The sequence below is a fragment of the Myodes glareolus genome, chromosome 27 (assembly GCF_982192425.1).
Source record: "Myodes glareolus chromosome 27, mMyoGla1.1, whole genome shotgun sequence".
NCBI classification, from domain to species: domain Eukaryota; kingdom Metazoa; phylum Chordata; class Mammalia; order Rodentia; family Cricetidae; genus Myodes; species Myodes glareolus.
Genome location: NC_142052.1, coordinates 3,392,208 through 3,417,996, shown reverse-complemented (window position 1 = coordinate 3,417,996; position 25,789 = coordinate 3,392,208). Strand labels below are relative to the sequence as shown.

Sequence of the window (25,789 nt, the reverse complement as noted above, 5' to 3'; positions counted from 1 at the left end):
GATAGATAGATAGATAGATAGATAGATGATAGTTAGAGATAGATAGATAGATAGATAGATAGATAGATGATAGTTAGAGATAGATAGATAGATAGATAGATAGATAGATAGATGATAGTTAGAGATAGATAGATAGATAGATAGATAGATAGATAGATGATAGTTGATAGATAGATAGATAGATAGATAGATAGATAGATAGATAGATAGATAGATGATAGTTATAGATAGATAGATAGATAGATAGATAGATAGATAGATAGATAGATAGATAGATAGATGATAGTTAGAGATAGATAGATAGATAGATAGATAGATAGATAGATAGATGATTGATAGATAGATAGATAGATAGATAGATAGATAGATAGATAGATGATAGTTAGAGATAGATAGATAGATAGATAGATAGATAGATAGATAGATAGATAGATAGATAGATAGATAGATAGATAGATAGGCAGGCAGACAGATAGATGGATAGACAGATTCTATAAGTTATGTTCATCTAGAGAACCCTGACTAACTCAGATTTTTGATCCACAAAAGATTCAAGAGCAATAGAGTATAAGTATGAGTTTTTAAGGTATCTGGAATAGGCTTCCCAATTTGCCAACACCTACAGTTCCTTACTAACCCTCTCCTGGAGTCTCATAGAGTACTGAAAGCTCATGGTGTGGACTATGTTACAAATATAGGAAGACGACTGCATTTGATAACCCAGATTCACAAATTATGAGCGGCAACAGATTTGATGACACTGTATATGAAACTTTTGATAACTTGTGGAAAAATAAGGACAATGATGCTCTTAGTTGGTTGCTCTTCGCATCCCTGGATAAACTGACGAAGAAGAGGAGTAAGTTCTGCGATAGACTTAACAAATTTGGCACCTCAGAATGCAGCAAAGGACAATACCGAACTCAGTGAAAAGCATGAGCCCAATCCAGATGTGTATTAACAGTCTAACCGCTTCTAAGCGAGTCCCGGGAGAGAGTCTTCTCTTCAGCAGTCATCTAGATCAAGGTGCAGAAGCTCAGACGGAAACCTTTATTATCATGTTGGCTGAATTACAGCAAGAATTGAAATCCCAGCCTTGGAGGGTGTCTGCCCATGGTTACAGTAAAGGCATTCATTGGAGTCCAGTTAATGAGATCCTGCAACTTGGGCTGGGAAATGTGGGAGGATCCCACTGAAGCTGAGCACTTTGAATCCTCAGAGTCTCAAAAGTTGATCTCTCCCCTCAGCAGGTGTACCCCACCTCAACATGCTTAAATATTTGATTGAGGAAATTAATCCTTCATTGTCCTACTTAACCAGCAGTGACTGTCTCCGAAGGAGATGCCAGGCAGGACATTACCGATGTCCCACAGGGCCAACTAAGAGTTGCTCAGACCTGAGGCAAAGCAGAGTCCTAGAAGGGAGGAAGAAAGGGTGGTGCATGAGGAAGTGTGCAACACTACTGAAGAACCAAATGAGTGTGTTAAACACTCAAGCAGAAGTATAGGAAGTATATCTGAGAATGGGCATTTTTTTGTTTTTGATTTTTATTGCCTCTACATTTTTCTCTGCTCCCCTCCCTGCTTCCTCTTCAACCCACTCCCAAGGTCCCCAGGCTCCCAATTTACTCAGGAGATCTTGTCTTTTTCTACTACCCATGTATATTAGATCCATGTATGTCTCTCTTAGGGTCCTCATTGTTGTCTAAGTTCTCTGGGATTGTGATTCGTAGGGTGGATTTCTTTGCTTTATATTTAAAAACCACTTATGAGTGAGTCCGTGTGATAATTGATTTTCTGGGTCTGGGTCACCCCCCTCAAAATGATGTTTTCTAGCTCCATGTAAAGAATTGGAAAGAACATAAAACTGGATCAGGCTGAGTTTATTGATGGGAGCCCAATGAATGGAAATTCTGAGTTTGATATGAAAGCTTACAGACTTTAAAGAGGCATCAAAAGCCAGGAGATCCCTCATCTGGCGTTGGATGACGATACAGATGGAGGCCCGCGTTGGAGCACGGAACTGAGCCCCCCAAGATCCAAATGGAAGGAAGAAAATGACGAAGGACTGCGAGGGATACTATCACCCACTGATACAAGGGATCGGATCTAATGAGAGTTTACCAAGGCCAGATGGACCGTGACTGAACGAGCATGTGATCCAACCAGATTCTCTGAATGTGGTCGGATTTTCTGAATGTGGCTGGCCTGCAGTCTTACTGAGAAGCCATTGACAATGACACTGGGACTGGTTTCCTCTGCTTATACTGGATTTTTGGGATCCAGTCTGTTTGGATGCTCACCTTCCTGGACCTGGAGGGAGGGGGGAGGAACTTGGACTTCCCACAGGACAGGAGACCCTGACTGCCCTTGGGGACAAAGAGGGAGGAGAAGAGGGAGGGGGGAGTGGGAGGGCGTTGGGAGGAGGGGCGTAAATGGAAACTCTTTATAATTTAATAAAATTACTTTCAAAAAAAAAATGAATGGTTGGCTAAAGCACTTGTCAGAAAATGGCCAACTAAGAAGGAGCTGAAGATGCCCGATAGCCCTTGGCTTAGTGTCGGTGAGGGATTTTAAGGCTCAGGGATTGGCAATGCTAGGGTGGGTACCCTGTGTAAAACCTACTGTCCCGCAATGGGAGGGCCCAGAAGACAGGACAGTCACTGAGGGGACATCAGTGAGGGGGGCAGCACATCCGAGAGCTCTGGTGTCACCCTTTCCTTGTGCAAGACCTTGGGGTGGAGACACTGCTGCTCTGCTGGAGGAGTTAAATGGCGTGAGTTTCCTAGGACTGAGATAGCAGCGTCCAGGCGATAATACTGACTCGCCAAAGACACGGTAATCATACTTATCTTAATGGGCAATGGAGACCAAGCAGTGGCCATGATGGCCCGACCTGTTATTGTCGGCACAGGCGAAGTGAACCTCATGGTGGCGTGACTCATAGGGACCTTCAGTGCCAGCTAATCAGTCTCGGGGATTTCAGGCATGAAATAGATAAGAATCCAATTATACTTTTGCTTGAGCTGAATAAGCAGAAAAATTCCCAGACAAATGGCGGGGGAAAGCATTATTGGATCATGGCAACAGGGAATCTCAGCTGGTGATCAAATTTCCAGACTTGAGCATGTTTGCAGACAGAAAAATCGCTAATGGACAGACAACTTCCTTTGAAGAAGAACCTTGACGAAATACCTTGAAGTTTCACAGCTGGCCTTTCTTCATTTCTTCCCCAGGAGGATCTGCGGCCTTTTACAAGTGTAACTAGCTGTACAATGGGGGAAAGGGAACAGGGTTTCCAGGGTTCTGAATTGACACTGGTACTGGGAGACCCTAAGAAACAAGGTGAGCCTCCAGCTAACAGAGAGACATGTGGAGGTCAGGTGAACGATCATACAGCTTTAGCTGAAGTCTGGCTCGCAGTAAGTCAAGTGGGTCCCTAAACCTAGCTACAGCTGCTGCTGGGGTGTCACATCTGCCAACAACAGAGACAAACACTGAGCCCCTAACAGGCACCTCTCCCTGGGGTGACGAGACAGTCACACTGTGGCAGGTTGACTACATTGGATCACTTCCTCCGTGGAAAGGTCAACGCTTTTTTATCTACTGGAGTAGATTCTTCAGGAATGAAGGCTTGTACCACTCTCCCAGGAGAAGAGCCAAGACCTATTGAGGTGTTTGCTGAGGGTGGAGGAAATAGAGACTGGGTGGCTGAAAGGAGTAGTTATAAATGCCAGCTGAGGCCACATGCCAGAACAAGGATTAGAATGGACACAAGTGTTTCTGTTGTATTTTATTAGGAATATTTGTGTTCGCTTCCCTCAATTTCTTTATCATGGAACATCAATTCAAAGAATATCAATGGTTATCATATTTAAAATTGTGATACTAAAAGAAGGTCCTTCAAGGGATATTGCAATCTATTCTAAATTTATAATGCATTTGTGATTGTACAAGGGAGAGTTATAGCATGTTAGGTGTAATTATAAACTGATTAAATATACAATGCATTTGCTATTGTATGTAGAATAGTTATGTTAGACATAATTACAACCTGATTATTTTTAATATTTGAAATTAAGCATGACTTAAGAAGATGTGACTGTGTGTCAAGTTGACAAGGGTTGGACATGTAATGTCTATTACTGGTTGTCAACTTGACTACATCTAGAAGTAGCTAAAACTCAAAAGGCATACCTGTGAGGAAATTCTTTCCCTAATTAAATCCTTTGAAGTGGGAAGACCCACTTCAACCTAGATTTTTTTTGTACTTTTATATTTTTATTAATTATTTAATTTTCCTCCAGCCTGTTCGCAGTTTCCTCTCCCTCCCTCCTCTCTTCCCAGTCCCTTCCCACAATCCCCCACCACTCTTCATTCCTTCCCTTCAGAAAAGGGCAGGCCTCCCATGTATATCACCCTGTCCTGGCAGCTCAAATTTGCAGTAAGACAAGGTACCCCCTCTCTCATTAAGACTGAGCAAAGCAGCCAAGTAGGAGGAAAGAGTCTCAAAAGGGTCAGTGACAGTCCCTGCCACCCCACTAGGGTCGCACAGGAAGACCAAACTACACAACCGTGGCACTGTGCAGAGGGCCTCAGTCAGTCCCATGCAAGCTCTCTGCTTGGTGCTTCAGTCTCTGGGAGCCCCTGTGAGCCCAAGTTAGTTGATTCTGTGGGGTTTTTTGTGGTGTCCTTGGCTCCCCTGGCTCCCATAATCCTGCCTCCACCTCTTTCGCATGCTTCCCAGAGGTCCACCTATTTTTTGAGTGTAGGTTTCTGCATCTGTTTCCATCAGTTTCTGGGCAAAGCCTCTGATGACTAGTGGGCTAGGCAGTGAGCTATGAGTATAGCAGAATATTGTCAGAAATCATTTCATTGACTTGTTATTTCTGCCAGTCATGTTTGGTTTTATCCTAGGTATCTGTTCTGTCCAGTCTCTGGGTCCGGACACTCCAGGCAGTGTCAGGCCTGGGCTCCTCTATCATGATCTTGGTCTCAAGCAGTCATTGCTTGGCTATTTTCATAATTTCTGCACCACCTTTACCCACCCCCCTTATCTTGTAGGCAGGGCAAAGTGTAGGTCTAAGGTTATGTGGCTAAGTTGGGGTCAGGTTCTTATGATCCAAACTTCAATGAGCTGGAATGCTTAGAAGAATACCCTCAGTTTGCATGGAAGATCCAGTCATTTCCCTCCTTTTAATAGAGTCTTTCTGTTCTTAGTGGTTCATTTCAGAAGCACTACCAAGGTAGTATGCAGCTGCCAAGTACTCGGTTAGAGTACCATGCCTCGGTTAGAGGATGGATTCACACAGTGAACCATTGTATGAGCTGAATCATGTCTCCTGGCACTTCAGCATGTGACTTTACTTGGAAAGAGGACAACTAAGATGAGGTCATACTGGGCTAGTGCATGCTCCTGATCCCACGTGGTTTCTCTGAAGGCTAAAGCCATGTGCCACAAGCCAAGGAACTAGCAAGGAAAAGCCAGAAACATCTTTGCAAGCGCTGGGTCTGGTCCTGAAAACACCTTGACAGAACTTTTCTGGTTTCCAGACCAATGGGCAATAAATACTTGCATTAAGCCAGTGTTCCGTGGTCGGACTTGATAGCCCCTTCTGAGTCCCTTTGACTCCATTTTACTTAGCTTACTTGCCTGGTCTTTATTAGACTTTCAATAAATGTCTATAGATCTAATTAATTAAATAATTACTGTCAGCTCTTCTTTCTCTCACTGACCTCTTAACCAGATCGCCTCGAAGAGTTGTGCTGGCTATTCTTGCTTCTACTTCCTATGGGGTTTCCCTGGAAAATTCTGTACGACTCTCACATGTTATGGGATGTCATTAACAGATCATTACAGTGGTTTGTAATGAGGTACTTCTCCATCCCCGGAGTCCTTCTATTTGAAGGAAGATACTGCATTCATCTGAACTGGTCCCCAGACTTACTCTACCCAGTGGAAGTGGTATGGCTGACCTAGTGATTCTACTTAGAATAACAATTTGGCTTATTTAGTTCAGTTCCTCTTTTTTCCTCTTCCAAAGAAATCCAGCCTTCTGATATTGCAAAATGATGTTGCTATCTATAAATGCGTTGAGCCCCACCTATTGGTGCCCTGGATGAATCAGCCTGCTGGCAGTGGGCTGGATACACCTGTGACTCTACATGTTCTATTTTGCTTTTCTGGAAGTAGGTTCTGTCCCTTATAGGAAGCCTTCCCCTGGTTCAGTGCTGCCAATAGATGAATTAGCCTGCTTCTGGGTCCGCCAGAAACTTCAGACTCTCACTGTGAAGGGTGTTTCTATGTCAGCCTTTATTAATAACGAATGTAAGGGTGTTAAGATTCTCCAAACACCTCACTCATTTTTCCCCATTTATTTTGTTCAGATGAAAGAGGCTGATGCTGTTTATTGTCTCCCTCTCAACCCAACTCCCAAAAGCCTGAACAAAAGGACTTTTTCTCCCCTCCATTAAACCTTGTCAAATATTTTGCACATTATAGGAATTTAATTCGTGTTTGCTAATATCGTGATTGCTTAAAGATAAAGAAATGTAGGTAAGCAAGTGAGTCCAACTGGGAAAGCTTTGCAGCACCATCCCCGGCTCAACAACAAATAACACTAACAGATAAAGACCACAGTTTGGTTGGCAAGACATTTCTTTTGTGGGAATAACGGTGTTATGTAATTAGAACCCCAAGTTTATTTGGTCATAGCAAACCTTTAAAAAATATTTTACATTTATTTAGTGTATAGGGTTTTGTGTTTGTTTGTTTGTTTGTTTGTGGGAATAGGATTTGAGACAAGGTTTTTCTGTATAGCACTGACTGTCCTGCTCCTCACTCTGCAGACCAGGCCATCCACCAACTCAGAGATCCCCCTGCCTCTACCTCCTGGCTGCTGAGATTATAGGCATGCACCACCACACCTGACTGTTCTTTCTTCCTTGTGAGTATGTATTTGTATATCTACATGTCATGATGCACATGCTGAGTTCAAAGAACAACTTTCAGAAGTTGGTTCTTTCCTTTCGTCTTACGGCAACCTGGGATTAAACTTGGATTTTCCCCCTTGGTGGCCAATACCTGATCACTGAGCTATCGCACCAGCCCGAACGTGAACCTTGAATGAATTCCTCTTTCACATATTGTTCGCTGCCATCATTCTGCAATTCCTAATGAACTGGCTTCTTTACCCATCCTTCTCCCATGGATACCACATTAATTGAGAGCTATCACAGAGGATCACTGTGTTGTTGATGCCTGGCAGTGCTGGGTCCGTTCTCTACTCTGCTCTTCAGAAACTTGGACCACCCTTCCATCTGTCCTCTTTCCGTGCTGCGTTAAGGTCTGCTGAGCCCCCACTGTCTCGAGGCTGCGATCCTCAGATCCTCCTGCCCTCCTCTTTCTATGACTGGTACATGTGGCTGTAGTTCAGGTCCCTGCAGAAAACATTCTTACTTCCACTTCCCATGAAGTCTCTCTTGGCAAAGGCATTCGCTCGTTTAAATTATCACGCCCTCCAGCCATCTGCTGCCGCCTTTCAAGTTGATCCCCTCCATCCAGGAACTTTCTGACTCGATGTCTCTATCCTAGGTTTGTCAGGAACCCCTAAACTAGTGTGTTAAACTGTACCATGGTCTCACCACCTATGGGGTCCTCCGTCCCTCCTACAGTCTCTGTCTCAGTGAAGCTTCGGTACCCACAAAACTGATTACGACTTCCCTCTTCTTGTTTGTCTTAATTACATAAAATTCTATGTCAACCCACTTCTTTCCAGGCCTTTGCCTTGGCATGGCTGCCTTTTGTCTGGGACATAAAAACAAGTTGCCTCTGATCTATAGACCTGCTTCCTGCTGTCTGCAAAAGCCTGGAATAGTTTTATAGAAAATGAGCATCTAATATTTTGTCACATCGTGACAACGATTTATTGCCTCGTCTGTCAGGAGACAGTCTGAATCCTGAGGGCTTGTGAGGCAGTCTGTGCCCAATCCAGCCCTGATGCATCTCTCTCTCCCTGTGTTCTGAGAGATACCTCAGACGTCATGGCATACTGGAATAGAATCGTTCCTTGAGTCTTAGCATGAGACTAGTGAATGCAAAGGCACAACGTCTCACCAACGGGGTGGGGGTGGAGACTATGGATGGCAAGTTTGTGTTCTAGCAAAGCACGATTTGTGCCTCCCTTGTTCTCCCTTCCTCGCTGCCTGGCAGCAGTGGAGTACTCAGAACGTCGTGCGTGAGTGCTGGACCAATGAAGAAGTTCAGATCCTGGTGCGCATTGTAACTGTTCCGTGCAGCACAACATCCGGATGCTCTGCCGTCGCACTATGGCACGATCCATGTCTTGATGTGGCCTTGCCGTAACCAGCTACTGCCAACAGCACCTAAAGACAACGGCAGCGGCTCTCACGGCTGCTGCGTTTGCACACGCTACAGAGTTTTAGCCTGGAAGAATCACTTACTATATAACTAAAGACTGTTCTGTTTTCCTTTTTCCCCTTTTCAAGCCAAACCAGTGGGCATTATGTGTTCTTAGGTGTCCCAATTCTGAAAAAATAACATAGTAAATTCTCCTAGATCAATACTGATAAGAAAACTTTGACCAAACAATCTATATTGACGCAAAGCCTCCATTCTATATCAATAATTTACCAAATGATCTTTATTAATTTGTAAATTCCTAAAAATGATATACCCACTGAATATAAAATCATATAAAGAAAAATTTTCCCATCACCAGTCCATTCTCAATGTTAACAGTAAGTTTAACATTTTCTCCCGCTATTTCTAATTTCTATGGACCTATATATTACTAATTTATATCCCCTGAATATTAGTCTTCAAATCATAATTATAAATACCTTTCCAGATAAACAGATCTGTAGCTGTAATTTTGTTGTTTTTAAATTACATCTTTTTCCATGATCATATAAACACAGTATACTGACTATATTCTGAATAAAAAAAGCCATTATACGAGTTCCAGGACTTTATTACTGGAAGCAACACTACAATAAATTTGCAGCAATACTTACACAATAATTCCTTTATTTCAAGAGCAGATAGTCTCCAAATAAGATAACTATCAAATATCAAAACACGTGTGCATTTGTGAGCCTAATTTTTGGCTTGACTGTTTGCTTGGCTGTTGCTTATTTTCAAACAGCTTCACGGTTTCCAATTCCCCAGATGGGACTACCATCCCCACATCACCTCTCCTTGTATCTTTACCTGTGAGCCTCAGGAGGACCCTTCTTCCAGCTTATGGTCCAATTGTCCCTTTGTAGGAATTTCTGTAGAATTTCCATTATCGTTTTCTTCCAGGGTTTCTCCCTTGCTCTACACAGGACTTGCCCTGCCCGCGCTCCAACAAGGGCCTGTGTTGTGTTGTTAACAGGAGATAAGCTGCAGTGGGGAAGCAGAAGCATCAACATCTCAAAGATTAACATTAGGAAACAGCACAAAAGTGACCCCACGTAGTCTCTCTCTTGGCCAAAATGTTTGTTCACTAATCTCATCCCAACAAAACAGCCCCTGAATTATCTTATTCACCTACTCACAGATGAACTCTGGAAGGAGACCTTGAGAATACTCATTTCCATTTTTACTCCCAAACCCTAGACTTTATAATAAAGGAGAGAAGTCCATGCTTCAGCAGATTCTCAATGTACTTTTCTTCCCCTGTAAGAACATTACCTTTAGTAAGCATTCCAAGTTTCCCAAAATGTGAATCCCGATTTGCATTCAACTGTATTACCCCAGATTTAGTATTTCTTGCTTTCTGTATGTTTTTTTTTTCTTTTCTCGCTGTATTTTGAGATCTACATTCTGATCAGTTACCAGGATACAGGTAGAGTCATTCTTCAGTGAAGTTTGCTGGTCTAAGCAAGACCTGCATGAACACAGATAGGTGGGACCCTTGCCATGGCGAAGTTCTTGGGTTTCTGCCTTTATTGACTCCCTCAGGTTAGTAAAGAGGTTTTCAGGCATGTTTGAGCTCAGTGTTGAACAAAGGGAATGCTCTCGTTCCGGTTTACATATTTCCTAACATGCAATCATGTTTTGGGGGTGTTTTGCAATATGAATTCTAATTGGTATTAATAATAAAAACCTAGAGACAGATAGTAGGGTTCAACCTGAAGGTCAAAAAAGCAAAACAACCAGCCACTGACTCTTACCTCTACTTCGGTTTGAAATGATGATCCTGCTTCCAGGAGTCCTTAAAATAAGGGTGCATCTGCAAGCAATCTCCTCCCATCTTATACTCCTTTCTAGGGCTGGGATTAAAGATGTACACCACTGCTGCCTGGTTTCTATGGCAAACTGGTGTGGCTACTGGGATTGAAGGTGTGTGTCAGATGTTTTGATTGAGGGAGCCATTATAGAACTAGCAAGAAACCTGGCACTAGAGAAATTCCCAAAAAGTCACAAGGATGACTCCAGCTAAGACCCTAAGCAAAAGAGAAGAGAGTGCCCAAATTGGCCTTGCCCTGTAGTCAGATTGATGAATACATTAAATATCACCATAGAACCTTCATCCAGCAGCTGATGGAAACAAAAGCAGAGACCTGCATCAGAGCACTGGGCTGAGCTCCCAAAGTCCAGCTGAAGAGTGAGAGGAGTGAAAATATGAGCAAAGAGGTCAAGACCATGATGGGGACACCCACTGAAACAGTCTACCTGAGCTATTGGGAGCTCACAACTCCAGCTGGTCAGGGAAGGAACTAGCATAGGACCAAACTAGACCCTCTTAATGTGGATGACAGTTGTATGGCTGGGGCAGACTGTAGGGTCACTGGCAATGGCACCAGGCAGGACTTATACCTATGGCATGTACTGGCTTTTTGGGAACATACTCTCTCTGGATGGATATCTTGCTCAGCCTAGATATAGTAGGAAGGCCTTGGACCTGCCCTAAAGCAATGTGCCTTACCCTCTCTGAGGAGTGGATGGAGGTTGAGGGGAATAGGGAGATAGAACTGGAGGAGGGGAAGGAGAGGGAACTGAGATTGATATGTAAAATGAAAAAAAGACAGTTGTTTTCTTTTTAAAAAAAAATCAAAGAAAAAAAAATAAGGTGTGTGTCACCACTGCCTGGTCTGTGGGGCTGACCAGTGTGGCTGTTTTACTCTCCGATCTTCAAGCAAGCTTTATTTATTAGACTATAAATGATATCACTACAATGTGTAATCTGCTAATATATTTTTTAATGTTACAGTAAAGAACTTTCAGTTAGATGTGTGCAGGGATCTGGGTTTCACCAATCTAACTTTAGATTCAGTGCAAACTAATACTTACTTGACTAGGTAAATTTTCCTCTATTGCATATTGGTAACCTATTTCTTACCCATCTGTCTCCCCAACAGGTGTGTGTGTGTGTGTGTGTGTGTGTGTGTGTACCCCTGCATGTACACAGAGGCCAGAAGACTCCCCAACAGGTGTGTGTGTGTGTGTGTGTGTGTGTGTGTGTGTGTGTGTGTACTCAGAGGCCAGAAGATTCCCCAACAGGTGTGTGTGTGTGTCTCTCTGTGTGTGTGTGTGTGTGTGTGTGTGTGTGTGTGTGTGTACCCCTGCATGTACTCAGAGGCCAGAAGACTCCCCAACAGGTGTGTGTGTGTGTATGTGTGTGTGTGTGTGTGTACCCATGCATGTACTCAGAAGCCAGAAGACTCCCCAACAGGTGTGTGTGCGTGTGTGTGTATGTACCCCTGCATGTACTCAGAGGCCAGAAGACTCTATCATGGGTCCCACTCCAGCCCTCACTGCGCCCTGTTCACGTGAAACATGATATTTCCCTGGTCTTAGAGCTAGCTGGGTTTTTGGCTAGGGTGATTGACCAGCAAGCCCCGGTGACCTTCCTGCCTATTCCTACTGTGATGTTGAGATTATAGGTAAGATAACAGATAGGGTGGCCAAACCTAGCTTGTTATATGTGTGCTGGGGATCCAAATTGGGGATCAGTTTCCAATACATGTACAGCAAATCCTCTTCACCACTGAGCCACCTCCCCAGCTCCCAGTTCTTCCTTTTATAAAATGATATTTTTATTATTCGTGTGTATGGATGCTATATAGGGGTGACGGCGGAGGACAGAAGAGGGAACAAGATTTTCCACACCCAAGCTGGAGTTTCAGGTAGCTGTAAGCCCCCTGATATGGGTCTCAGAAGCGGAACCTGGGTCCTCTGGACGGGGAGCAGGAGCTCTGGCCCCCAGAGCCATCTGTTAGCCACTGTTCATTTTTATTATTCTAAACTTTACAGACTTTACCGTGAAGGGCCACACCATATTTCTTCCACAGTATGCGTCGGATTTAGGTTTTTTTCTGTGAGTTTTCCATGGCAACTATCACAAATCACTAGACAGAATATTGTAAGTGTCCTATATTCTAGCTCCGAAAGTTGCAAGCTGGCATGGGTCATCACACACTAACATTGACGTGCTGTCAGGGTTGGCTTTCTCCCTGGTGTCTCTCAGGAAGGAAGCAGTTCCTCACCTGTTCGGTCATTAAAAAAAAAAAAAGTCACCCATGTCTAAAGCCAAGCAGACTGTAGCACCTCCATCTTCTCTGTAGCCAAGGATTCTTCTCATATTTTCTGTTTGACTCTTTGACTTTTAAGGTCGTTTGTGATTGTAGTGAACTCACTTGAGCAATCAGAGATAATCTCCTGTCTCAAGGTCTCATATTTAAAAATATCGACAAACAGTCTTTTCCCATGCAAGGTAAATATCTAGGCATTAGGCCATGAATGTCTTTAGATTATCAATATTTTGTCTACCACACCTGTGTTAAGCAAAGATCCTATTGGGTAAGCAACAGTATTTTAATTGAATGATTGACAGCAATGATGAATGAACAGTGGCCTTAAGTCAATGTGCTGATAATTTCCATAGTTTTTGCTATTGCGTCTGTTCAGAACTATGCCCTACTAGCTTTGGCGGTACTTCATCCCTGCCTCAGCTCGTTCCAAACTCCTTCACAGTTTCTGTGTCTGGAGCCACTGACCATGGGCTCTTCTCCTTGCAGAATCCAGTGACCATGAGGACAAAAGTGCAGGTGCCTCAGGGGAGACGCCCTCCCAGCCTTACCCTGCGCCCGTATACAGTCAGCCTGAAGAGCAGAAGGACCAGGCGGATGACACGAAGTCGGTGAAGCCCGAGGAGAGCGAGGATTTGGACCCCTTGCCTGATAACTGGGAAATGGCCTACACGGAGAAGGGCGAAGTCTACTTCATTGAGTGAGTTTCAGGCATTTCCTCCACCATTGCCCCAAAGATCATAGCAAGAAATTAGTTGTATTACTAGTGTAGATATGGACAAAGAAAACATGGGCATGTTATTATGTCAGCTAACAACTCAAAATGAGATAGCGCCTCCATAGAGATAAGAATCCTAGATAACAACTACCCATAACAAAGAATGAACTAAGCAGCTATAACACTTTTAACAATGGGATATTAATGAGACAAATCTCCATGAGTTGTTAGTTTCAGATTAAAAGGACTCTCAATTCCTCATCTTGTGGTGACCCCCCAACAAAAAAATTATTTTTCTTGCTACTTCATATTTGCAAGTGTTATGAAGCATAACGTAAATATTTTTGATGATAGAGTTTTGCCAACGGAGCCACGATCCAAATTGAGAAATGTAGCTTTAAGGGATCCTTAAAAAAATGTTTGCCTGCTTCCCGCACAGACGTATGCCTCAGATGAGAGCTTCCTAGCTCTTGATTGCCAGAAATGGCCACCATTATGTTCAGGACTTGGGTAGAATGCAGTTGTTTCAAGTAAAGTATTTGCTGGTGACAAAAATCAAAGGTTTAAAAAGTTGAGAGTTGGCTCTGAGGTCAGGGGTCAATAACATAGCTTGTATAACTATCAAACTTTCTTCTACTAAACCCTATTGGGTTTGCTACTTGCCTTTATTAGTTTCTTTTGAGTGGTGGTGTTGGATGCTGCTTACTATTTTTATTGCTTGCCAAAGAAACAATATTGATCATTAACTCATAAGTGATAGTGAGTCAAAACTGTTATTCTTTCCATACTTTTTTCTAAAATATTTGTATTTCTTATAATCTTATACTATAGAAATATTTATATTTCTTTTAGCAATATATCTCCAGCTTTCATGTCTGTTATTGCTATTAGAACAACTTTTACAATCATAATTAACATAATTGTGCTTATTTAGCAACATAGAACATTATAATTTTATACATGTATACAATGTATAGTAATGTTGTCAAGGTAATTAATGTTCCCATCATCTCCTATTATTTCTGTATGTTGAGAACCCTCTGACTCTCCTCCTCCAGTTTTATGTAATGGATAGTTAATAGCTGTAAACTGTAGACACCCTATTGTTTCACTCAGAGAATAACTTTTGAAAAGAAACTCTAAAATTGAAAGGTCTTGATGCAAAATTAAGTCATTGATAAGAATAAGACAACCAAAATGCTAATTGGAAATGATAAAAACTAAAATTTTGCAAATATGCATCAACTCTATCCCTCCAAATTCCATGAACCTCAAAGGAAAAGAAAATAATAGAAATTGAAATGCTCAGTGTTGGAAGTAGATAAAAAAAAATTCCTATGCTCTCAAGAAAGATATTAAAATTGGCTTCCCTTTCCCAACCTACAGTGACTTATAACTTAGATCTCCATAGGCAGGGCTCAGTTGTGAAATTGAAATGTTACCACATACCAATATTTAATTCTCACATGAAGGTGGAAACATCGATACATGTGGCCCAAGGAATCCATAGTCTGGTAATTACTTCGTGCTCTGCTTGACTCCAACACGGATGGGAAGGGCAGGGTTTTACTAAAATGAGCCACTACCCTCTATATCTTGGCAAATTTAAATTTGTTTTTTTTAAGGAATAAGCTGTCCTGCATGATTTTTATTTATATAATCAATGACACCGAGCCATCTGGTATCAGTTAGTTGAAAGGAGGAAGTTATGTAGATATTGTTAAATATAACCAACTAAAAATCCTAGAAACATAATTTTGGTATTGATGAGAATAACAAGGCTTCCTTATAGACCAAGTAAGACACTGACGTTCAGAGCAATAAATGTTCAGAGCAACAAGACTGATAAAATACATGCATTAATTATGTAACACAGGATAGGTAAAGACACGTGGAAATAATGAAATAAAATACACTAGCACAAGTTGATTAAGGAATCATTTCTATATGTTGTTTCTAATAATGCAACCATGAAAACCTCCTTGATTTGTGCTTATAACATGAACTTAGCTCTTTAATTCGCTTAGGTTTAGGGACTGTGAAGAAAAGGAATTTTGGAAGACAACAGCCATGTATAGTAAACAATGGGGTTCTGTCTGGACATGGAAGGACACTACAAAATTATTCTGTTATTTTTCTCCTCAGTGGCCAGTATTAATATTCAAAGACTCAGAAAATTTTGTTCCGGCTGTCAATCTTATCAGATCAGGGAAGAGAAACAAATTGTCCTAAACAATAAGCAGCATTTGGATTTTATGATACTGTTCCAGTAACCGATAAACCTAGACGAGACCTAAGAGGTTGTCTTACCTTTCTATTGTTGTGACGATACCATGGCCAAGACACTGTATACAAAGACATCACTGGGGACTTGCTTACGGTTTAGTCCATGACAAGCATGGCGGGGAGCATGGCAGCAGGCAGGCAGGGCACTACAGCAGTGTCTGGACTTTTCTATGTTGAGACAACAGTGACTCAAGAAGAGACAGAGAGAGCAAACGGAATGGCCCTGGAGCAGTAGCTGAGAGCTTACATTTTGGTCCACAAGCTTACATTTTGGTCCACAAGCTAGAGGCAGAGAGGGAGATAATCAACTAGAAAAGGCTGGGCTTTCGATCCTGTGGAGCCCACCCCCAGTGACACGCCTCCTCCAAGGACACACCTCCTAAACCTTCCCAGGCATTTTCACTGAATACCAAGCTTTAGAATGTGAGCCTGTGAAAGCCATTCCATACCACCACAGAGGGGAAAAGAGTGAGATGACAGATTTGGGAAGCTACACCGTGGGGCTAGAACAGAGCTGTCCTGGTACAGGCATTGTTCTTACAAAGGCCTTCATCTCTGCATAAACTGGAGGTACTCTACCACAAAAATCCTCAGAAATTGCTGCCTGATTTTCATTTTGCTATATCATTAGTCCTTTTGGAAGGTAAGCAAGGAATTGACGTTTTCATTTTTTTTCCTTTGAGGTTTTGTTGGTTTTTTTTAATCTATTAATCTTTTCTATGATGCTAGAGGGAAGGATCAATCAGAAATATATTGGAAACAGTGTAGCATGAGGGCCGACTTGTTGAGGTATCTGTCCCTGCCCGGACACAGATATGTCCACAGCCAGCTAACCCCAAGGAAAATCACACACAGGACTCCATAAGATTATAAAGCTGATTGGCCCATTAGGTCTGGGTACTTATTAGTTCTTATAACACATATTACCCCATTATCCTTATCTACATTAGCCATATGGCTTGGTACCTTTTTCAGCTGGGCTGGTTACATGCTGCCTCTTCAGTGGTCTGCGCAGGAGTGGCAGAGGAACCTCCCTGCTTCCCAGAATTCTCCTGTTCTCATTGCATCACCTCTACTTCCTGTCTGGTTTTCCCGCCTATACTGCCTGCATGGCCAATCAGCGTTTTATTAAATAGAATACAGGTTTTATTGATAGAATACAGGTAATTCTCCCACATCATTTCCCTCTTTTTTTTTAAACAAAGGAAAATACCCATAGTCCATTTGTTGGAAGTGTGGGCGTAGTATTTCAGGCTACTTCCTGCTGGTTGGGGGCGCTGATGATCTTATAAGGACCTAAAGAAAATTTAGAGTTATAATCAAGTCCTGACTGGAGTATCCTGTGAGTCTTGATCATCTCAGGCAGCAGTCTTGAATCTGTTCTGGATGTAGACCTCTGTCATCTGAGCCATCTGTTCCTGTCGGAGATTTCTCAGGTGGCCTCCCTTAGTCAAAGATGATTTTTCTTAACTCTGAATAAATCCACAGCCTCTCATTTTCTGTGGAAACAAAAGCACAATCTCTTCTCCAAAGTAGCATACCTTTTGACTTCAGTTTTGAAGCCAAGGTATTTTCAAAATACTTATCTTGGTTTAGTTCAGCAGCATTTATAAACAAAAGTCTTTTAGCAGTTGTTGCTCCTTCCTCAGCATTCAAACAATTCAAAGAGAGCATAACAGTATATAGTATCAAGATTCTCTTTGTATTTTCCATCTTTATGCAGCTTTATTTTAATCTCTATTTCTTTTATTTTTACTTTTACTTTTTGAGACAGGTTCTCTGTATATCTTTGTCCTGGAATAACACTGTAGACCAGGCTGTCCTTGAACTCACAGAGATCCTACCATCTCTGCCTCCCCAGTACTGGGCTCAAAGGTGTTTGCTACCATACCTTGAACTCACAGCGATCCACGATCCACATGTCTTTGCTTCCCCAGTGCTAGGATTAAAGGTATGTGCTACCACACCTTGAATTCAGAGATCTGTCTGTCTCTGCCTCCCAGGCATTGGGATTAAAGGTGTGTACTACCACACCTTGAAGTCACAGAGGTCAACTACCTCTGCCCCTTAAAGTCTCAGAGGTCAACGTACCTCTGCCTCCCAGGCATTGGGATTAAAGGTGTGTACCACCATACCCTATTTCTCCCTTTCTTTCTTTTTTATTTTTAATGACTTTAACCTTTAGCCTGCATATATTTTTAACACACTGTAAACTCTTTAGAGGTTTTCTTCATCTTTGAACCTCTCTTTACTGTATCTCTCTCTCTCTTTTGACTACATGAGTCTTTAAGGAGAAGATTAATCCTCTCCTTTAAAGCCGTGGCTTTGACGGCTAGATCCAGCTAATTCTTTAGCTTTCCAGCCTTGTGGCTGAGTTACCAGCCAGAGCTGTGTTCACTGCCACAACTCTATGGCTTTTCAAGGTCCTTGCCAGCAAGCAAACTGAGACCACACTCAGTCGGACCGCCTGCCTGAAAGAGTCAGAATTTGCCCTGGCAGGACGGCCGGCATTTTAAAATAGCACAGCTTTTTTCCTGCTACGGCTGAAAACCGAAAAGCATGCGTTCAGCTTTTCACCAACACCGTTTAAGTGTTTCATGGCAGGACCTCTTAATGAGCTGCAGGGTTTTGCAGCTAAAGCTGAGTCAGGAAGCCTCTCTTAGATCAGAGCCTTGCTTGCTTTTAGCAAGCAAAGTAGACCCAAGAAATTGCTGCTACCAACAAAACATGCTTTACTCTATTCTTTCCCAAGCTTTCTCAGGCTTCCTACGGATTCAGTTATCCACGTCTGGGCGCCATATGTAGCATGAGGGCTGGCTTGTTGAGGTATCTGTCCCTGCCCGGACACAGATATGTCCACAGCCAGCTAATCCCAAGGAAAATCACACACAGGACTCCATAAGATTATAAAGCTGATTGGCCCATTAGGTCTGGGTACTTATTAGTTCTTATAACACATATTACCCCATTATCCTTATCTACGTTAGCCATATGGCTTGGTACCTTTTCCAGCTGGGCTGGTTACATGCTGCCTCTTCAGTGGTCTGCGCAGGAGTGGCAGAGGAACCTCCCTGCTTCCCAGAATTCTCCTGTTCTCATTGCATCACCTCTACTTCCTGTCTGGTTTTCCCGCCTATACTGCCTGCATGGCCAATCAGCGTTTTATTAAATAGAATACAGGTTTTATTGATAGAATACAGGTAATTCTCCCACATCAAAACAGAGATAGGTTTAGGTGGGAAGCTAAGACAGAATGGAGTAAACAATTCATTTCTATTGAGGCCAGAGAAGTGATATCAAGGTAAGAGGAAGTTGTTGGACAGTGAGAACCTTCTTGAGTACTGAGCTAGGATGCTTCCAAGAGGAACCTTTGAGCACCGTTACAGCGGCAGAACAGCAAACAAGAACAGGCAGAAACACAGGAAGACTCTGATGACTACAGCAGCCTCAAGTACAGCTTTTCTTTTCCCAGTGGGTAAGAAAACCTCCAGTCTTTCAGTAACTCTCAAAAACACCAATTTCCCACTCTAATCTAAAATGAATAGTTTCTTAAAGTGCAAATGGAAATGTCATCTATATAAGTAAACCAAATATTTATTCCAGTATTTTAAAAGAGGAAAAAGTAGGGTAGTGAGAAAGTGGAAAGTAAAGAAAAAAGGGAAGATGGGTGGGGGAGGAGCTTCCCTTGGCCCTGCCCTCCAGAGCTGGCCACGCCTCCCTGCTCTTCCCCTTCAGCAGGGACAGACAGCCCCCAGCAGGGACCTCTCCCATCAAAGGGCTGAATTTTGTCTTCTGTGAAAATAGGGATCTTTATAAAAGAGAAAATAAGCGAGATCTTTATTTGAAATAAGTATATTTACTTCTCAGCAGAACTCAATTCTGAAACATCAGAAAGTATATATAATTAAGCATGGATATAAGTACTGTAGTTTTAATTAAGATGGCAAGTATATTCTCCTTGTCTTCCATGCAATAATGTTTTATAATACTAATTTATCTCATTTGGTATCACAGAATGACTTCTAAGGGTCAGTTTATTTTTAAAAAATTATGAGCGTGTGTGTGTGTGTGCACGTGTGTGTGCATGCATGCTACATGTGTGCAAGTGTTCAAGGAGGCTAGAATAAGAATTGAATCCCCAGGACTGGAGTTATAGGCAGTTGTGAACTCCAACCATGGGTGCTGGCAGCTGAGTTCAGGTCCTCTGGAAGAAAAAGAAGCACTCTTAACTGCCGAACCATCTCTCGATCCTCAAAGGTCAAGTCCTCTAGACTTGTACTGAAACTTGGATTAGACTTGTTTTGTATTTAAAAAATAATTGTTGTTGTTTTCACACTGATGAATTAATGAGACATTTCTATTTCCCCCATTTTAAAGCTACTTCTTCAGATGAATAATAAAAGCAGATTTTTTAGTCTTTAGAGTGACGTTTTAGTAGGGAGAAACAATTGTCTGATAAAGTACTTTTAGCAAAATGGTTTTAAATCATGAGTGATCGTATTCTCCCAAACATACTTTTTAATGGTAAGGACATATCTGGCAATTTTGAAGACTTACAAATGAGTTACATTGTATAAAAGCTAGGAATTTCCTTTACTCAGCATCATTCATTAATAGATTATCCTTTATAATAGGCAGACGAGTCATAATAAATTCAAATGAAAAATATCCAAATGCAATTTTGAATGATTTATCTGACAGAGAATGCCCATTTTTTTCCAGGCTATGTTTAGATTACCTTAACAAAAAATAGCTTATATGTTAAACGTTCACACTCTGTTCATTTAATTCTCACGTTGTGAAGGTGATGCTTACATAAATCAGTAGTTTCTTGCCAAGAAGCCATGCACCCAAGAAAGATAGAGCTAGAAATCCTATTTAACAAACATTTGCTATAGACATGCTGTGCGTCATGAACAATTTGAAACACACAGTATTCAGAAAGCTGAGAGGGTCCTGGTTGCATGCAGTCTAGTCTGTCTCCAGAAACCTTGCTCTTCAAGGATCTACTGTGGTGTCTAATTTGCATATAGCATCACCTCGCCACCTTATAAAGGGCTTGATTTGTCCTTATTTTATAGACAAGGTTCTGAGGCAGCCTTGGATATAGTAGCCATCTCAAAATCCAATAGCTGTTACCTTGCAAAGCTATTCTCATTATTCCATCCTACCTTTAATGTGTAAGCAAACACTGGCCAGAGTGAACTTTTACATTACAAACACTTTGCGTTCAGTGCCTTTCTTGAATGTTCCCATATCAACATATGGGAACCGTATCCCAGAGGCTGAATGTTCCATAGAGAAGAGTAGCCATGGGGTTAATCTCAACTGACATGCTTTGGGAATCCTATTACTTTGCTTCTTTGTTGGGAGTCAGTTTAGACACAGACACAAAAGAGGCTACGATTCCTTTGGCAAAAAAAAAGAGGCAACAAGAACCTATTTGTTTACTACATCTTCAAAAATGGTGTGGACATTGTGTCTCCTTAAATAATGCATTTTTAGTGTAAGGTTTTGAAACTGGAATCACATTGGTGAAAAATGTTACAACTTTGCATGGTTTTTAAATCTGTGCCAGGGATGAAATTGTTTTTAATTCTAAACACACAGAGAGAGACAGAGAGAGATAGAGAGAGACAGAGAGACAGAGAGAGACAGAGGCAGAGAGAGACAGAGAGAGAGGAAGAGAGAGAGGAAGAGGAGAGAGGAAGAGAGAGGAAGAGAGAGAGAGAAGAGGGAGAAAGAAACTGAGTTAAGAAGGGAGGAAGGGGGTACACACAGAGGCACACACACACACAAACACACAATGTTTCTTTTTGTTGTTATTTCTGTATCTTGCTAAGTTTAAGTAAATCACCATTAATCAGGTGCAGCAAACAAATTTTTCACTTGTTACCTGGAAGATAAAATATTTCAGAAATGTATGGGAAGAAATAGAAACTACCAAAAATAGGCTTGGTACACTACTTCCAGGCACAAAGTTTGGACTTACTTTGTTACATGTTTTATAAAAATGTTAGATACACTTTATATTTTCCCTTCATACCTGCACAAGATTCTTGGTTAATTTCCAGTCAAAAAAATTATGTATTTTAGACAAAATACTAAGTCTGTATCTCTAATAATGAAAACAATATTTATAATACAATTTCTTTAAAAATGTTTGCTAAATTCATGAAAAAATGGAATATAAATTCATATACTCACATTCTTATGAAAAATCTTAGGAATTTTGTTCAAGAAGCAGTTCCCATAGGTGTCATTGATATTAGCTTCGTATGGGTGTTGCTTATATCTGAATAGAAAAAGCAGTGAAACTCTTAATAAATAGCATCTTATCCATAGTTAATTATCAATAGCATGCATCTAATCTAAGCAGTTATATATATTAAACCTTTATTGGTTCCTTTTTTAATAATTATATATAGAAGAAACATAAAGTCTTTGGGAAATGAGATAAGTGAGATTTTTTTTTACTGATATGGCATAGGATGGAAGAAATGTATATGCCTTAATACAGTTTTTGTTGGGATTTTAATAAAATATAGTCAGCAGTCTGAGTTGTCTTTATTCTGATCTGGACAACGAGCGCTCTTGAAGTGAGCATGTCCATGCACATCTCAAGTAGCTCTTGTCTCAACCTCTGCTGGTCTTTTCCTGGAAAGTAGGAAGCAGCATTGCATTCGTGCAAGCATCAGACTTAAATTGTAAAAGAAAACAGTTCCAAAACTTATACAGTCGTGGAAATAGGGTTTGATCCAGGTGACAATACATGCAGTAAGACAGAATAAACGGAGAAGACACGGGAAGAGAATGGGAAGGAGTCATTGTGTAGCCCTAAGAACGGGGTTTGTATGCTGACTGGAGAAACAAGTAAGACAAGAGAGGAACACAGAATGGGGGAGAAAGCAGAGTATGAACTACAGGAACATTTTAAGTGCTGTTTCTGACGGATGCTGTGCCTGTTAATAGCATCATTTCGTTAACTTAATTTTTTTTTTATCAATGCGTGGAATTGAACCCGAGGTTTTACGCTCTACTCCACAAACGCTCCACCCCTGAGCTCCAGCCATTAGTGAGTACAGTCTTGGATAGAACTCCCAAGACCTAATATTCATATGCAAATTATACAGATATGAGTTCTTTAAAAGGCTGTATTCAGTGGGGGAAAAGTCAGCTTTGAAGGAATAAAATTTAATTTGCTGGCGACTTGAATAGAGAAGCTAAGTTGGTGGGAAGAACATTTTTCTAGTGGAGTTATTGTTGCCTGCTCGGCCCACACGCTCTCTTGAACCTCTATGCACATGCAATTTAATAGAGCAAATGCCCGCCAAGTGCTGGGCAATCAGCACATTGAGGAGAATGTAGGGATTACAGCCTCCAAAGAGTATGAGACATTTTCTTCTAAATGACCGGCAGGAGATTGGACTAGATCGCTGATAACGACCAGAGGGAAGGAGAGAAATGTCTTCCTAGGAAAAGCAGAAACAACACACCTCTTTCAGAAGGCCAAACACATGGGTGTGGGGTTCACACCCTTAGGTCTGGGTTCACACCCTGGGGCGGCCAACCTTGGCTGCTGCATCCAAAGTGGACCAGGGTTTCATCCGCAAAGGCTGCTTAGCGGTTAAAGGTGAGAAGGAGTGATCAGAAGGAAGAGGCGGTGTCTGGCTTTGCCGCACCGTGACTGCTGCACTATCGGTAGCTCCTCCAGATGACATGAAGCGTGTTTGACGTGAGAAGATGAGCCGTTATCACATCACCTGCTGCTTCCTCAGCTTGGCAAAGGTTAAGGTCACAAGGTGTACGGGTATCCCCAACCCACTTGCCGGTCAATCTGTGTGTGTCTTCCAGGGTATCTTAATATGAATCTAAACTACAATCACGCATTTGAGTCCAAGTCCAGTTCCGGCTTATTATAGTCTGCGGGGTGTAGTTTAACGTTAGAATTTGGGGTAGATACATAGGACAAACCATTTGTTTTAGATTTCCATCCAGATTATTCAATGTGACATCAACTAAACCTGAATGGAATGGCTGATGGATTCTTTTAACGACCGCTTAGCTTCATCTGTAGTGACAGGGACATCGAGATATTACTGTGATTCAAAGCTCCTGGAAGTACAGGTTCCATTTACCCACGAGAATAAGACCGGTCTCTGTGCAAATGGAACCCAGATAGGTCCATCTCTATCGAGGCACCGTATGAATAAGCCCAGCTGTGGAAGGCACCGGGCAGGATGACACGGCTCTAGCGTTTCCTTTTCATGTCATTTTGGGGGCGCACGTCTTGGATAGATGTAGAAAATTGATGCCAAGCACCTAAGTCTACCCTAGCTAGGGAAGTGAAAAGAAATGCCTTCCTTGAATTGGAGAAAAGATAGCATTCAGATTGGGGGGTGGGGGTGGGGGCTCTCAATGATTCCATTTTGTGCGGTTTCCTGACCAGCCTTAAATCCTACCCTCAAATGGAATTATTAAGGTTTAAAATACAAAATTGAAGGGAAGAGGGAAAGATGTTTAGTGTGCTGTCTTCCAAATGCATTAAAAATATCCCCTTTGTAAGGCATCTTGGAGGAGCATGCAAATTACAAGGCTGCTGAGAGCCACTGTTGAAAAATACTGTGCTGTGTCTTCATGTGATGTTTAAGACAATTACTGGAGGTAACTACTACCCACATTTCTTTCAGAATCATTTCTGAAGAACAGCTAAAAATACTGTTAACTATAAGAGACTCAATCTGTCAAAATGTATTAAAGTGACACACTGCTAACTCCAGTTCCACCTAAAACCTCATTCTGTAATGAAATGCTTTATAGAAACTCAGGAAAGCTGGGACACTCACAGCTCTCTCCCAAATTAGCCAGTATTTGAGACGGCACTGGTGTGGTATAGAAATGGTAATTTGACTCCCGTGGAGGCACACTAATGGCTCCTTAATAGGGATCCATAGATATGTTTGCTTTTACCTAGAAATTACTTTTCTCCAAAAGGGATAAAGAATTTGAAAAAGCCAACGGTGGGTCACGGGGGGGGGAGGGGGAGAGCATTTCTGGATCCTGCCTACCTCCCCATGTCTTCCCCTACCTGATACAAGCATGGACATCAACACACGTGTGTGCCCACCCCACCCCCCCACACACATATGCACACACAGGCACCTGTGCACTTTTTCCTGAGACCACTGGCTCTCTTCTATTATAAAGAGATAGGGGCACGCCTACTGCCAGTGTTCTGATCCCCACATTACGGATATTCCAGACTTCAGCCTCAATTCACAGGAAAAGCAAGGATCATGCTGACATCTGGCTAGGACCAAACGAACATGTCCCCAGTAGTTCCAATCCTCTTGAAACGGCACCAACAGACTTTATAGACATCAAATTGAGGGACAGTAAAAGCTGGCAAACATGCTAGGCAATTTACATTTTGGTCAATTACAGGCATCCCCTGATTGAATTTGAGTTCTACTCACACACTTGATGGAAGTTACAGTTAATATTGTCTCCTTGCCTCACACACGTGGCAGATTTTCTTCAGGATCTGGATTTTCATCACTCACGGATCTTGACGTCTGCGCTAGTTAGTTTTGAGGACTTTTGTTGTCTTTTTGTCAACTTGACCCAAACTACAGTCACCTGGGAAGAGGGCACAACCTCAGTTGGGGTTCCCTCCTTCAGAATGGCCTGTGAGCATTTTCTTTATTGGTGATTGATATGGGAGGGCCCCAGCAGGCAGAAGCAATACATGGACAGGCGGTCCTGGATGTAGAAGGAGACTGAGAGAACCGCAGAGAACAAGCCAGAAAGCAACAGTCCTTCATGGTTTCTGCTGCGATTCCAGCCTCAAGATCCCGCCTTGACTTCTCTGGCTGATGAACTGTAATGGAAACACAAGCCAAATAAACCCTTTCTTCTCCAGAGTTGCCCTGGGTAACAGTGTTTGTCGCAGCAATGGGAAGTCAAGTAGGACACTGCTCAGAGGTGCTCTCCTCATAAGCAATCGAAGGACAGACATCTAGAAAATGTTGCTCGCATAATACTTGGATGCATCAGGATGGCTTTTCACAATCCATCTTGGCTCCACCCTCGCTTTGACCTGGCTTGAAATCTCTTTTGTCGTGTGGAAAACAGTTTCATGATTCTATTAATGACTGCACTCTGTAAGAAACTTTTCTGATCCTTACTTCCAGTACATCTGATGGTGTAGCTAGTGTCTGAGGTTTGGCTATAACCAGAGAGAAAAATT

General features: G+C 42.0%; 1 protein-coding gene across 8 annotated transcripts in view; it reads left to right on the top strand.

Moving 5' to 3' along the window:
* The window catches only part of Magi2 (membrane associated guanylate kinase, WW and PDZ domain containing 2), a 1,336,576-nt gene that overhangs the window by 855,447 nt on the left and 455,340 nt on the right, over positions 1 to 25,789 (top strand). For all 8 annotated transcript variants that reach the window (XM_085684178.2, XM_085684177.2, XM_085684176.2 and 5 more), the window contains one exon: positions 13,026 to 13,236. In XM_085684178.2, coding sequence (XP_085540304.2) covers positions 13,026 to 13,236 — 211 coding nt within the window. The remainder of the gene's footprint in view (positions 1 to 13,025; positions 13,237 to 25,789) is intronic.